Here is a 16,340-nt window from a genome sequence, read left to right as displayed (position 1 = left end):
AAATCTAAATTAATGAAATTAATAGATAAATTAATGAAACTAATTTTGAGCTTGAATGGAGGAAATTAAATCATCCAAAGTTTGAGTTCAAGCATTTTGGATCGCACATTCTCGAGGTAATAAATCAATGAGTCGATTATAGTATTCGGATCATGACGATCACATTTGGATTAAGCGAAGGAATTCTCAAGAACAAGCATCGAGGCGATAAGAATATACTAAAACACAGAGAAGGAATTACGACAAAGCAACGGCAAAGAATCCTTAAAAATCTACGACCAGCGAATACCGATCCAATTACACTCTGCACCAGAATACATTTTAGACAAGCAAGATCCATGAAGCGTCATACGCCCTCATCCACTCCATGGAGATCTTAGAAGAGCTCCCATGTGGACGATGCATCCGCAGCATGAATCAGGTAGGTGACGGCCAACGCCACCAGCATCAGCGCGTAGGCAACGCCTTGGTCGATCGACGTTCCTGCAAACAAGACCAAGATTGAATTCATATGTCGACCAAGAAATCTACAGAAAGATGTGTGTGATGAGGTGATGAGGCTGACCATCGCTCGTGGGGGCCGGAGCCGGAGCTGGAGCCTGGGCTTGTGCGGCGGGGAGGAGGATGCCGAGAAAGATTGCCACGAAGGCCACCAAAGAGAGACCGACCCAAGAACGAGAAGAAGCCATGTGTTACGTCTGTGTACTTATAGCGACGAGGACGAACACCTCTGCCTTCTCTCTCCCTCTAGCTTATAGCAGTGTTTGGGGAGCGAAGAGAGTCGAGAGGAAAGGAAGGGGACGTTGATCTCTAACTCGGACGAGTTTAGGAGACAGCGGTGTTCGCGCATTTATAGGACAGTATTGGACCGGGGGAAGGGATCCGCGAGCGACTACCACAGCAGGGTTCTCTATGATGACCAACCACCGGATGCCACGAAGACCCAGCGGGCCCAAAAATCACGACGTGGATCGAATCGGTTGGATCTTGTCGGTGCTCGCCGTGCGCAAGACATAAGAAGAAGAAAGTCTATTTCTTTCCCCTCATCGCTCGTGGGTCCCGCCCATGTGAAACGTTGGGCCCTGCCGCCAGACTGGAGCGTTTTCCAGCTCCGACGGGTCCCACTTGCATACCGGCGCATCTCTCTCTTCCACATACATATATAACTTGAAATCAAAAGGGCAATTTAAAGCCTCGGCGTAATAAAAGATCGCCACGCTAAAGCTCCGTCGAATTGATTTAACTAACCGAGCTTCAAATCGATTTGACGGGTCATCGAGCTATCATCCACGCCAGAGCCTAAAGGACCCGACAGGACTGACAGCCCCGAGTGAGTCGTGAGAAATTGGATTCCTTCGTTACACGTTCAATTCAAAATTCGAATCCTATCTGATCCAACAGCGAGTCGTGGGACTCTCTATCTCAACTTTAACGGGCGACCAAGCAAGAGGAGGAGGGGCCCGTGGTCTCGTTCGTAGGAGGCTCATCACGAGACACCCGAGGCAGTCAGAGATGGTCGAAGACCAACCCGCTATTCCTAGTTGACGTCTTTGACGAGGAGGTAATTTTGTGATGAATTAATCGTTCTTTTCGTGATACAATCTCATCATTGTGACACTCAAATCGGTTCCTAGGCCTTAAAGCTTCGACTTTAATTGCATGAAGGGTGGAGAGTTGCGACTACAAGATGGATATTATTTTGGGAAAATGGTCTCAGCGTTATCGCGAATGCAATTGATAATTGATTTATAATTTAATACATGCAAGACAATGATTCGTGCCCAGTTGTAATTTGGTGGAACAGTAACGATTTGATGAATAATTGAAAGATCATAATAGGATGAGGATTTCCAGCTGAACTTAGTTGCCCTATGATTACCTGGGTCCGGTCTCGCCAACTGCAAGCTTCATGCGGCATGTATATCTTGGTTTCTTCCTCTTCCTCCTCCAAAAATAAAGCTAATAATTGTTTTCTATGGTAATATATATATATATATATATATATATAAATGATTTGTCTTTCCATTCGTTACCCACGACTTCAGGAAGGCCCATGCTTTCCTTTTCAGATTGACTCACGGCTCATTTACTTCGGCTCTTTCGCTTTTGCTACATGTGGGCGACACGACGCCTGAGAAAGGATCGCACAGAGAGAGAGAGTTAGCAGGCTCACGTATCCAGAGGACACGGGTGGCACACATCCAAAGGATATGGAGCAGCGTGCGACTGATGATGCCCTAAATTATGCAATGAAAGGCGGCAATCAGCATTCTAATGCTGAAATCACGCTGGAGAGCATGTTCTGATGGCGAGTGAGTTGATACGTCCACCACCTTTTAACTGCACACAATGTGTTTTGATTTCTGGGATATCTCTCTCATGCTTTGTTGCAACTTTACACCCAAGAACTTAACGATCGGATTCCATTCTGTCGTGCATCTCTGTGCTCACTGCATGATCACATGGGAGGAAGGCAGGACTCAGTCAAAGCATCGCCGAGAGCAGTTTACTTGGCGATTCGCCCATACACACAGCAGTTTAATTTTTTGCTTTATAGCACAGCCTGATAATTAATGCTATGTGGACAAAATGGAAAAGAAACACTAAGGAGAAAAGTCCCACCCACTGTCTATGCGTTCCATGTGGTAGTTAACCCTATGCGAAATCTTTAATTCATACAACACTACCAACAGGAGAAGGCAGAATCTTCTTCTTTCATGGCAGAATCATCAACTTGAATAGTTTATGCTGTTCTATTGTCATCTCATTGTTGCAGCTGAAGACCACTTCGATGTGCACGGTCAGCGACACGCATGACATAGGTATAACAGGGGGATTAATCTGAAGCTCATTTAGATGCACTTTGACGTTGCAAGAACATTAGGTTTAATTTAAGTGGAAACTATGGTGATAGTAAAGTTGAAACCATGTGGTGGTAGATGCATTGAGTTCTTTCATGCAAGTGCAATCAGAGATCACTTAAAACAAGGATTCTGGATGCTTAATTGCCATGTCTTTGCTCGTCCTTATGAAAACTGGACCTTTCCATTCGAACTGGGTGGTCATAGTAGACTTTAGATTAGCTTTTCCAGGTTCAGATGCTGTAGCTCTGTTAATACGAGGCATTCCGAGCCCTGCATGAGAATGCCCCCTCTTAGCCTGCTTCTAGGTTCTTAGCGTGAGCTTTCTTTTCGATGATGATGTTTTCTATTGTCGATGATGATGATGATGATGTTGCACAAATAGAAGGGTTGCAGGTTCAGCTGGGAAGCAACCAACCAAATCAGTGCACTGAAAAGAGATGTCATCCCTGAATGGGTTATTTATTGTGTAGTAGATGCATGTAATCCAGCAGATCTCTTCCCACTTGCGAGTTATGAATGCATTAGTACACCTCACTATCATTTCCATGTCGTGGAGGTCAAATGGAATTGCCGTAGTGAGTTGCCAGCAATGTCGTGGAGCTCATTTTGACCTTAATTCCGTTTCGATTACATTCAAAAATATTCGACGTCGCTCATACATGAATTCGAACTTCACACCTATCCCTTGTACAACAATATATCAAGTTTTCGGATACTACCATTATGTTCCGATTCGGATATAATTTAGTTGATAATAGTAATTTTCTTGAGGACTCTTTTCTATTCAAATTCATTTAAATCACATTTGAATATCCTTCGAATACGATTCAGATTGATTTGAATGTAAAAAATGGCAGCGTGACAATACTTTCTCTCTTCAAGACGACGTATCTGCCTCTATATGTTCGTAGATATAGGATGCAACATTACTGTGAAGCGAAGGTGTTATTCCCTTCAATGATGAGTCCACAGGAAGGCGCCCATGGCGAAGCTCCGCTTCTGCGCGACGTCTCCCATGGCGGGCAGCCCGTACTCGGCGAGCAGTCGGTCGAGCTGCCACTCTGGCATCGCCTCGTAGTCGGCCTTGCTGTATCTCGGGTAGTGCAGCGGCATCCGGAAGTAGTGCTCGTCACAGCCGTGCTTCTTTCCCAAGCGCCCGTTCGCCTCCGGCAGCTTCCTCGCCATCGGCTCCACACGCCCACCCATCTCTCTCCCTTGCTGATTCTTCTTGCTTCTCGCTCCGTCAAACTCTCCTCGAGTTCTCCTTGACGACAGGGCTCACGCTTTTATACAAGGGAGAAGGCGAGGAGGATTCCCATGAACAAAATGAGAGGCAATGGTTTCTCTAACACGAGTGGGGTCGAGCATTTGATTTCTTGCCCTCGTTTTCGGGTAACAACATGTCAAGGATCTGTGCGCTGGAGTCCAATGAAAGAAGTGCGGCTGGTTTGGTTGCAGGAAAAAATGATGTCTTGTTGTATGTCTTGGCACCTCACAGCATGTGAGGGTCCTTATTCTCAGGTCAATCAATAAGGCTTGAGGTGGTAGCTTGCTATGTTACTATGTGCATATAGCTGCTCTTGTAGAAGAAGAACTCCATCGATTATGATTGCTCTATTTTTCTACAGAATCAGCAACATGCATGCATGGTGACCTTTCTTTATTCCCAGAAGATTTTAGTGGTTATAGATGGAAGTATTCCTTCTTTCCTTCTCGGCACCATCTACTCCTTGCACGACAAAGGAAGAGAAGGCCTCACAGCGGCCAATTTGACACTTGGAATCTACTTATCTAAGAGCAATTTGATGCATCTTCTGAACAACACAAATAAGTCAACCTACTTGGTTGGGAATTCCCTATCCGAACACATCAAGAATCACAGTTTTTCCCATAGGAGAAGTCCCCATTCATCTGAAATGCGCCGGAACGAATAATGTGTTAGCAGACAGGGGAGTTTGACGAGGAGCACTGCAAGCAATGCGGACGCCAAGACAGCCACAAATTTCAACGTTGCCTTGTCTTCCATTTGGTGGTAGCATTAACATGTTTTTGACTCTCAAATAGAACCCCAAAAGAAACCCAACTGGAAGTGGTGGCGGATGACATGGTTTCCACATCCTCGTAGATCCATTAAATCATCTTGATTTAGCTCATTTAGAAATCAGGTTTTTAGTTTACGAATCTTGACGAACGAGCACGACACTTGATTACTCGTGATGACTTGACTCCTTCGCAATCGTCGTTATAAAGGATGGTCAAAGATAGCCGTATTTGTCGACATTTGAAACATAGTTATATCTGTGGCGCATAAACTAATCTTGTAAGATGAGCTCACGTAATATTATGAAGATGTTTAATGTCTCTTACATTAACACAAACCTCATGCAAATCGAGGGAAACAAGATGAAGAACTCATGACCATCCCCGCATCCGGAACTCAAAAATGCTCAGTAGTACTAGTTAGTAGAGACTAATCCACTGCATATAGATCTTCCTGGTGGCCTCGACACTCGTTTGACAGCCATGCCTATTCAACGAGGAGACGACCACAGGAACGCGCCCATGGCGTATCTGCGCTTCTGCGTGACGTCCCCCGCGACGGGCAGCCCGTACTCGGAGAGCAAGCGGTCGAGCTGCCACTCCGGCATCGCCTCGTAGTCGGCCTTGGTGTAGCTGGGGTAGTGCAGCGGCATCTGAAAGCACCCGTCACCGCAGCTCTCTTTCTTCCTCCCGTTGTGCCCATGCCCATTCATCTCCGTCACCGTCCTCCTCGCCGCCGGCTCCAAGCTCTCGCTCATCTCCCTCCTTTATGTCAACACGGCCGACCTCTCTTCCTTTCCCTTCCACTCTGGTTCCAGTAGTTCCTTGGCAGTCCTGCGGCGAGAACGGCCTTTTATAGAGCGGAAGAAGAAAAGCTTCGGAATGTAAGGACAACCAAACGTTGGTAATGCGTGTGGGTTTTGCATTGGATCGCCCAGGGCGACCCCGTGTTAATCTGGGTTGCACAAGTAGTATGTGGCTTGGAAGAAAGTGGACACTGCGCCATGGGAGGCCAATGACGCTTGTTGGAGTGGGTTGGTTGTGGGCATAAATGATGCATGAAGTTGATATCTTAAAAGTATCTTTCACTAACACTCGCCCCGTGTGGTCACACTTCTTTGGTGAATCATGTCCTATCTATATATGATGTAATAAAAACTGATCATGATATTTTTCGAGTAGAGAGGTGATGATGATGTGTGAATCGAACTCTATTTTAGGCCAACACTATCAAGTATTTGATTCGACTTGATTCGGACATGTATAGTTGGGAAAACAGGGTCAAAAAAGAAAACAAAAAAGAAAGACAAATCCCGGTTGCGTGCATCGCAAGTACATCGCACATGCATAGGTCATATTGGTGAGAATAGATATCGTAATCAACATTTATTACCACCAAAAATGGATGTGCCAAGTCACAGTTGGGAATGTTGGTGAGGATGGCGAGCACGTGGAAGCAACATTGCCCCTGACACAGAAATCTCAGATATCAGAACACCACCAACTTGCAGGAGAACCTAAAATAAAGGGAAGAAAAAGACTCACAGGAATATATTATGGGAGTCTTTAATGTGGCTCACAGTAGGTTAGAAGACAATAAAAAATAATAATAGCACAATTAAAAGAAAACAATGAAGTAAGATGAAAAAGTGAAAGTAAAAGATATCACCTGTGTTGATTCATGCAGTAAATGTAGCAAATGTGATGCAGGACAAATTGTGCAGCTGCTCACATCTTTTTTATTCTTTTGAATGAGTTCTTTGGGTCATATCTTGCAGTTGGTCATTTATGACAAACAACCAACATGTCCATGTGACCATTAAATAGCCATCCAAGAAAAAAAGATATTGCAAATTACTGTCATTGTCGGTGTTCTGAGGAAAAGGAAATGAAATGACTAAAGGATTACAAAACTTACTGCATGATGTAGACGAAGAAGAAGAAGAAGAAGAAGGGTGAGAGAACATAGAAAGCAAGTTAAACCAGAATAAAAAAAGAAAACAGAGAACCCAATTATGCAAGCAGCTAAAATCATTGATTTGCATCAGCATTGATAAAAGCACATATAGAGAATTAACATCACAATGCAGAAACTGGAAGGAGCTCTGAAACAGGGGAAACCCAACAGTAACCTTCAGTCACTGTCATACTGTCAGGTAAAGCACTGAATCCAAGTCCTCAGATGAGAGCAGTGGCCATTAGGTCCAACTCCAACTCAACCACCCTAAGCTCAACAAACGCATGTCTCTGTCACTTGTTGCTATGTCCTTTCGTGGGGAGGGGCATTACTCAACGCAGGAAATCACTGTAAACATCAGTGGTGGCATCCAATGCACCTTACAATGTGAATGAGAGAGAGAGAGAGAGAGAGAGAGAGAGAGAGAGGGAGAGAGTGTGGAGGGTGTGGACGGCACGCTATCGATATGCCGCCGATGATCCTGAGAGGGGTCTTCGTGTAGGCCACCATTAAGCTGCCTATTCCTTCAGTGGCCACATCCCACTGACCACATACATGAATGTCTCTGCAAATACAACCTCTCTCTCTCTCTCTCTGTGTTTTGATCATTTCGACCGGTTTGATCGTAGTCAAACACAGAATATGGAAATCAATGAATACAAAGTGATACGAATCACTAAAAAGAAGAGACTCGAATGCCTTCTTTGTATCTAAAAAGAAGTAGACCCTCTCCTGTTCTACATGAAGTTGGAACATCGTAGTGATATGAACAATTGAGAGCAGCTTCTAAGACGATCTTTTCCTGGTTAGCATAAAAAACCATGCAGATCAAGACTGTGTCAATGGCACCACAATTTAACATCCTCTTGTACTGTGTGTAAGCTGCAATGTGTAAAACGGCCCACTTTGTGTGTCGGATCCTTCCCGGGCTGCTCTTCTTCATCGTTGGTGACTTGGTGGCTTCAAAGGATCCGAGGCAAGATCCGTTTAATGTCTTCGCAAATCCACCGCTCCTATTGCTTCGGATCTCGTATCCAACGGTGGAAAACGGCCCACCGCGCCGAACCCTCGAAGCTTCGCCTTGCCCCTCGCGGTCCTCTCGATCCCTCCGAAGCGACTCAGCCCACCATGTCTTCCTCGTCGCTCTCGTCTGCTCCCGGATTCGTCTACAAGAGAGCGAATCGGGAAGCGATGCAGCGCCTCGCGACATCCCTTCGCCCGCTTCGCCAACTGGGGATGATGGGATCCAAACCCTCGAGGTCGGCATCCATCTCGTCGCGGTTCAAGTCGTCCGCGGCCGTGCCGGAGGAGCCGGAGCTCGGTGAGTTTCTGGACTACATGGAGAAATTGAAGAATTACGAGAGGGTCGGTGTTCCCCTAGGGGCCGGAACGGACACCGATGATGGCTTCGATCTTGGGAGGATGAGGCGGTTGCTGCAGCGGCTCGGAAATCCCCACAAACAATTTAAGGTATGCGATTCTCTGGTCTCGAAACTAATTCTTGCTGATTTACTGCAAAGGAAGAAAACTCCATTGTAATAGATGTCTTTATGCTTTGCACGTAGAAGACATGAAGAATGGTCAGATCGTGTCAAAGTAGTTCTTTTCCCTAAAATTAGTCTTATGGAATCGAATAGATTCCAAATCAAGTCAAGTTCAGTGTGTTTTCTTCCCCCCTTGCTTGCTTGCCTGTATAGGTTGATGGTGAAATCAGCACTAATGAGCTAACTTGATGGTCCCAGGTCAATGTTGATGCATAGCAGCAAAATTGCTTGGTCCTATAAATAACTAGTTAGATATCATGCAGCTCAAAACATGCCACCCTGATAAGGTAAAGTGAACCTCCAGAATTTTTTGGACAGCTAAATGTGACTTAAATCGGACAGCAGTTGTTGCAAAACTTGAAATGCCACAGATGTGCTCGTGTCAGCTCATTGTTGAAATGCTAGGAATGTGTTTGTGTTAGTTCTTTGCATTTCTTGCAGTTGACTGGAAAATCTTCAGTAAAGGTCAAATACTGCCTTGGTCTCACTGTGGTGACAACCTCTGTAGGCTGTTCATATTGCTGGCACCAAAGGAAAAGGATCCACTGCTGCATTTATTTCCAATATTTTACGTGAAGAAGGTTACTCTGTTGGCTGCTACACTAGGTAACTTATGATATCTTTTGAAAAATAATTGTATGATAAAACATTTTTTGTAGAAGATGTGTGATTGTGCGGAAGACTGAATTGCATGTTCCATCTAACATCACTTCTTGTTAAATTTGCTAATTTATCCTTTTTGTTCTAGCATTTTGGCCCTCTTTATGAAGCTTGCCCCTACTTTGGTCAAGCATAATTTGTATCTGCATTTCATTATATAAATGGTGAAGAATGATCTATAATCTCACTCTTTGACCACTGTATTTGAACCTACTTTAACGGAGTTAACCCATGTCAAGCAAAAGTATATAATAACTTTTGAGTCTTTTGAAAATATATAATTTTCACCTAGTTTTCTGTTCTGCATTGTTAAATCTATTAAACCATACGACCATAAAATCCTAATATGATAACCAAAATTTCTCTCTTCATCAATTTTCCCCCATATCAACATATATTTACTAAAAGGTGTGCTAAAGATAACAAGATACCTAAAATCTCTGCAGATTTGTATCGATGAGCTAGCCACTTTTAGGTTGACAGCTGACTTACAATTACTCTTTCAGTCCACACCTATTGAGCATAAGGGAACGCATTTCTGTTGGAAGAGGTGGAGATCCTGTTTCAGCAGGTTTATTAAAGAAAGTTTTCTGTGAGGTGAAGGAGATCATTGATCAATCAATAGAACAGGAAAAGGGGGCTCTGAGCCACTTTGAGGTACATATCTATTAAAATTAGAAAAGGAACTTGGTCATGTATTTGATTGGAGCTGTATTTTTTTGCAAGTAATTTTAACGTAATATCTGTTTTGTCCATTGTGTCACTATTTTACTCTTTGGCTTTTGAGTTAATGGATTCCATTGTACATTCGTTGTTCTTATTGTGTATTACTTGAAGAAGGACAAAAGAAACCAAGAATATCAGTCTTTTGAAATTCATTGGACTTTTCTTTCATGACCATTTACATAAGTGTTTCATGGACTACCTGTGTTATTCAAGATGGCCTATGCTTAATGGCATTATTATAATGGTCAGGTACTGGCACTTATCATAGGTGTGTAGTACTCGAAATAAATGTGAACAAGCAGATAAATAGCATGGTGCAGCATAGGTTATGGTACGTATCACTTCACCCACTATAACCACACATGATGCATCCATGTGATGACAATGCAAACGGTACTAGAGTTCTACAAATACATGGATTTCTTTCCATATAACTCTTGTTGACACACCTTTGCATCCAGCAGGTGTATCCAGAAGTATCTTTCCTTTGTTTCTTTCATTTTCCTTACAAGTCTCCTCTTTCATATGTACCTATTTCTATTGAGGATACAGTTTTGGTTGGACCATTTTCAAGTTTCGTTGAATGTTTTCAAGAATTCAATTGTCAAAGAGCACAAAAAATTATTATAGTAGTTGCCAAACCAACTTGCGTCTGCTGTAAGCGCTGCATGTTTATATTACTTCAGTTTCTTTCAGTTTGGTTGATAACTTGTCCACGAAGATTGTTGTTTTTTTTTAAAGATGTGTAAGTTTCTACTAGCGAAGACCTCAAATTCTTATTGTGTCATGAGATCTGATGAACGCTAATGAAGTCATTGTAGGTTTTCACTGCTCTTGCCTATCTCCTGTTCTCTGAAGAGAGGGTTGACATTGCTGTTATTGAAGTAAGTCATATATTTCATTAACCGAATATTTAATTCCACTGTTTACTAACATTTTCTTAGATGACCCTCGTCTCAAAATGTTCCTTGTAGTGCAATTAATTATAGGTATCCGATAGTTTTTGATTTAGAGGTCTTTTGGTATGCAGTAATATAATCATATAGTCATTACCTGCTGAACAGGCTGGCCTCGGTGGAGCTAGGGATGCTACGAATGTTATATGCAGCACTGAACTAGCTACATCAGTTATAACATCGATAGGTGAGGAACACTTGGCTGCATTAGGTGGTTCATTAGAAAGCATTGCGATGGCAAAATCGGGGATCATCAAGCATGGATGCCCAGTTGTGTAATTCTCGCTGTTCAATTCTTTTGCAGTCACCTGAATTTTTCTGGGAATATTTTCAAGTGTGTTTATATACACATATGACTCCGTAACTATATCCAGTTAAAGTTACTACAAATATACATGTGGCATAATTGTACCTTCTTCTCAATTTTTTTTCTTATCTGGTTATTTCTTCATTCATTGTTGCCTTCTGAAGCAGTTTGGAGTCAGCAGTTGTTGTACCTTTCTGCACAACGAGCAGTCTATTACCTACCAGCTATCCTGAAATTTCTTCCTTCAAGAATAAAACTAATCTATTTATTTAAAGCACTATGTCTGTTGCTTATCGCCATTTTCTTTTTGTGTGTTCTTTTGTGCCAATTCATTTGTTACCTGTCTTGGTATTACTTAAATGATTTGTTGATTGGACTTTCATCTTTAGTTTAGGAAGGTCAATTCTTAGCACCGGAGAGCAATGGTCATTCTTTTAATGGTTCCTGACTGTTGATTATAATGATGGTCTTCCTTCTAGTATTTTTTTCGAAGTCCAAATTTCAGTTGTAACTGACTCGATGTTGATGTCACATAACATATGAAACCTCCACTAGCATCAGAACTGCATGTAGAAGTTGTGATGTTCCTTAAACCTTTTAAGGTTAATAATAGTACATTGGATGTTTAAACAAAATCTTTACGTCCCTTTATCATACTTTTTGGGCTGAAAGTAATCTTATAAATGATTCCCATATAGATTCTTTTGTGCAAGTTCAGGTATACTTATTCTTCCATATGAAAGTTGTGACTCTTGCCGACCTAGATTATTGAGTTTCTTGTAACTGCCCATATCATGAATGCATTCTCTGCACAATGATTTCACAAAGATTACAAGTTAACAGATCTGGGAATAATTACTTGAGAGGTTAGGTTTTCCTGTATAGAATTCCACTACTTTTATAGTATGTTTTGCCAGCACTTCTGTCATGAAATTACTTGTGATTTTCATGTTACTTCGCAGTCTATATATATATATATATATATATATATCTCATTACTGTTGCTAATTTGCTACAAGGAAGTCATAGTGTAAATGAAATTTTGTAAATAACGAAGTTTCTGACACCTTGATCAATGGTTTTTTGCTTTTATACTTATGACTTATGACAGTTGTGGAACTGTGATTTTATATGCTTTCCCTGTTGAAGTATGCTCTTTGCTGTGACTCTTAACTGTTGATGTCGCAGGTTGTTATTGGTGGACCTTTTGAGTCACACATTGAATGCATTATTAGGCATAAAGCATCTCTGATGAAGTCCATGGTGATATCAGCATGTGATCCTGGCATTCAGAAAACATTAAAATGGTTAAGAATGGAAGATGGAAAACCTAGTCAGACCTGTGACATAGTCATCCAATTGGAGGATTTGCAAATGGCAAGTTTGAACAGACTTTTGTCCTTTGATTTACTTTTTTTTATGAGACTGAATTTACTTGTATTTCTCTTTTCTACTAAAAGCATGCCAAAGATTCCCTTCGATTTGATTAAATAATAGTTTATTTTAACATTATGCATCCCTTTTGCAGTTTATCACATTACCTAATGTGAACCTCCACTTGCTTGGTGCCCATCAGCTTCAAAATGCTGTCACAGCTACTTGTACAGCATTGTGCCTTGGTAATCAAGGTGATTTCTTCTTTGTTTGCCATTGCACGTAATGTCCTGGAGCTGACATTTACTCTGAATTTTATTTGGGATTTTCTTACCTAAATACCGTGTATCTTTTACCTGACTTGTTTCCGCTTATCTTATCTTTTACCATATATCTTTTACTTTAATTATGTTTACACTGTTGCCTAAATTTTCTTGTTATAGTCAATTTGCTTGCTGACAGATTTCTTGCTATGTTATATTATCATACTAACCTTATCAATATCTGAAACTTAAAGGGTGGGTGATCTCAGAGAAGTCCATCCGAGCTGGTTTAGAGAAAACAAGGTTGCTTGGGAGAAGCCAATTTCTAACACAGATGGAAGTTTCATCAATTGGATTGTCTGGAACAACCATTCTTATCGATGGAGGTGTATGAATGATTGGTCATTCCTTTTTCATTGTCATCATTAATGTATGCTGATATTGTGGAAGATATATTCCAGCCCACACTGAAGCATCTGCTAAAGGTTTAGCTGAGGTGATAAGGATGGTGCAACCAGATGGAGTATTGGCATTTTTGGTGGCAATGGCCAGTGATAAAGACCACTTAGCATTTGCAAGACAACTTCTCTCGGGTACTGTAGGTTCCTTTCTCAAATTTTAATGTGCTTGCATACTTTCTTTTTCCTCTCGAAGACTATATAACAAACAATATTCATTTCAGTTATACGTACACTAGTCGTTGTACTTGTTTCCTTTTGTATTCCAAATTTGGTCTTCGCTGTTATAAAAGCTCAAATTGAACAATAATTTTCATATTTCAGTGTTGTTGTGATCAATCACACTTCATCTTGTCGATAATGTTTCTTTTGGCCCTTTTCCTATAATTTTTGAACCATGTGTAGGTCGAAGACCAGAGCTCATCTTGCTGACCGAGGTGAGCATAGCAGGGGGCAGATCTCGCATTGCTTTAGCTTCGACCTTGAAGGAAGCTTGGACCAAAGCTTTGTTAGAGTCAGGTGCTGACTTTGTAGATGTCGGGATTATGGACGATGAGAAGGCTATCGAGGACCATGGCAGCTGCTCGTTGATAACATCAGATCCCAACGAAGTGATGTTGGCTTCCTGCGAGAATGCATCTATAGTCGACTCAGTTAAGCTTGCAGATCAGCTGCTCAAATCCAGATCAAGAGATCAGCCAGCTCTCATCGTTGTCACTGGGTCCCTGCATGTGGTTTCCTCCTTATTAGCAGCTTTGCACCATTGACCAATTCCCACTGCTTTGATTGATCATAGAGGTGCTTATAAACCTCGCTTAATAATGCTTGTCCGGATTAATCTCAGGAATTTTTCAGAAGCATTCTTCAGGAGATGGAATGTTGGGTCAAACAGGGATACCCCATTGATCGAGTCAACTCAAATTTTATAGACATGTTTGTGGATTGGTGAGCAGTCCTTCACATTTCTCTCTCTTAAACTGGTCAAACAAGAATCGGATGGGGCGTGAATGTTCTAAATCATGTAGAAACTCCCATTCTGTACTTGTCAAAGAAAGAGTGAGAAACTGGATAATTAAGGATCAGGTGGCTACTGTGCAACAAAGGAGAAGGGAAGGAAACTACAACGGAATGTGGATTACGGATCCTCAATCTGGATCCGTGGATTAAATGGAATCGGAGTCGGATTCTAAAAAAAATCCGATCCACTTGCGATTTCACCGTTGGAAGACCAATATCCCGTCGATCAATTCGAGGCTGTCGTCCAAAGCCCCGCCTCGCCGTTCCCCTCTCTTCTCATCCTCTCCTGTAAGCCAGAATGACCGTTCTTGATCCCCTTGGATCCTTGATGCGACCAACGGAGCGCGGGCGGGCACGGATGTCACGAAGGCAATGCGCTTTTGGTGATGACGGAAGCAGCAGATGGAGCTGATGTTCGAAAGAACCTTCTCCAGGAGCTCACCGTTGGCCGCGGTGCTTTCTTGAAGGTAATCCTTCATCTTGCCCTGCCTTGATTCCTAAGTTTCTCCAAGTAAGGGTCTTTTAATGTGATCTTAACCGAGAGTTATCGTTTATATCGGCAAGATATGTATGACTTGAACTCTGAAATTAATGTGAACTAGAAAAAGAATTGAAGTATAATATTTTATAGGGTTTTCTCATGTAATAGATAAGCAATCACTTGTAATCCAAACTCGAATGAAAGCAAATGCACTTCTTGCCTTCAAATATGTTCAAATTAACGCAGTAGAATTTCTATCCCCATTACATGCTACTATGTTTACATTTTCTCTTTGTGCACAAAGTTGACATAAACTCCATGCTGATCGATGAATAGCACCTATCTTTATCAATTTATCTTGAATTAAAGAGCTTTTCTTGAGTTGCAATTTAGGTGCAGCTGCATTACTAATTGGGCATAGTACACTGTACCAACATACCGTATTTTGTTTCATTTCAATGCAATTTTCAAGCTTCATTGGAACTAAATTTGGACTCTCTGATAGCCAACCATATATGTAAGTCATCCTGACTTCTACAGAGGCCATTACTTCTCACCTTATTCCCCATCTGTCCTGATCCGAAGTGACTTCAGGTGATAAAAAACGATCTGTTCTTGACAGTTATATCACATATCATAACTTGAGAATTTGTGTCATGTAAATTTCATGAACCATATCATCCAACCATGGAACCTTTTGTGACTAATCATCAAACCAGAAGTTTATGCCTTTCACACTGCCCAGTTATATATATATATATATATATATATGAAATGTCACCTATATTTTAAGTGCTCACCCTCTGATCAAGCAAATAATGGTTGTCAAAGAAAATAATGATCATGGAATATCCATGCCGAGGCATTATTCCTGTAAGAGCAACTATAATCTTTGTAAACATTTAAGATTTATAGGAAAATACCATTTACAAAGTGATTTGTTCAGTGGCCATTTATTGAAGAGTTCAATGCCCAATGACCAAGAATTGTGGAGGGGGTAGGACTGGTGATCTTGTGAATGGGAGATAGCTTCATAAAAAAGATCTGGATCTACTTGTTGGTTGGGAGCTTTGATCTACAACTGGTTCTTATATAATTGAGACTACTGGGAGAGTTTGGAATGAATCCGGCTGTAAAAGGTTATATTTCTTGGAAAGTTTGCACCAACATCAGTTCCTGCAACCTTTTCCTTTGTTTTCTTCATGAGTCATGCTTTCCATAATCCTTTTTGCTACTGACAACCTTCCTAATCTTGATACATACATACTATCCATATATGGAGAATCATGTGTAACATGTCTGCTTCTTGAAACAGGGTTGAGGGCAAATCATGGATTGATTTTTGCATGAGGGTCCCAAGAGTCTTGGCTAAAAAATGATTCTCTATGGTGGATGATCATTCCGATAAATGATGTCGAACAGGTTTCAGTCATTATAGACACAAAAGAGTCATCTACTGCAAGGTGTGGTCTTCTTTTGTCATCGGCAATCAGTATCACGTTTTTTCTTCTCTTTTCTCTTCTTGTTAATGTATGAATTTCTGTTTTTTTTGTTAAAAAGAGTTCATTGTCTGACCTAACCTGCTTCTTTTATATCTATGGTTCTTTTTGGATAACATGATCTATCTGATTTTTTAATATTCAGATCTATTGAATGTAAATTGTAATCTTCTTCGTGAAATTTGAATTATGCT

General features: G+C 41.4%; 2 protein-coding genes across 2 annotated transcripts; one reads left to right on the top strand and one right to left on the bottom strand.

Moving 5' to 3' along the window:
- Positions 1 to 237: 237 nt before the first annotated feature.
- Positions 238 to 813, bottom strand: LOC135650595 (arabinogalactan protein 41-like). Its single transcript, XM_065170078.1, has 2 exons — positions 566 to 813; positions 238 to 483 (listed from the first exon to the last, which is right to left on the bottom strand). The coding sequence occupies exons 1-2, from the start codon at positions 687 to 689 to the stop codon at positions 377 to 379; spliced, it is 231 nt and encodes a 76-aa protein (XP_065026150.1). The 5' UTR covers positions 690 to 813; the 3' UTR covers positions 238 to 376.
- Positions 814 to 7,883: 7,070 nt separating this feature from the next.
- On the top strand, positions 7,884 to 14,081 carry LOC104000831 (dihydrofolate synthetase). The gene is made up of 10 exons (XM_009422971.3): positions 7,884 to 8,331; positions 8,914 to 9,011; positions 9,572 to 9,722; positions 10,613 to 10,675; positions 10,856 to 11,017; positions 12,243 to 12,431; positions 12,583 to 12,682; positions 12,946 to 13,077; positions 13,153 to 13,284; positions 13,555 to 14,081. Exons 1-10 carry the CDS (start codon positions 7,990 to 7,992, stop codon positions 13,914 to 13,916), a joined length of 1,731 nt encoding a protein of 576 aa, XP_009421246.3. The 5' UTR covers positions 7,884 to 7,989; the 3' UTR covers positions 13,917 to 14,081.
- Positions 14,082 to 16,340: the final 2,259 nt, after the last annotated feature.

Source organism: Musa acuminata, chromosome BXJ3-10 (assembly GCF_036884655.1).
Source record: "Musa acuminata AAA Group cultivar baxijiao chromosome BXJ3-10, Cavendish_Baxijiao_AAA, whole genome shotgun sequence".
Classification (NCBI taxonomy): Eukaryota; Viridiplantae; Streptophyta; class Magnoliopsida; order Zingiberales; family Musaceae; genus Musa; species Musa acuminata.
This window is presented reverse-complemented; position numbering and strand designations above follow the sequence as displayed.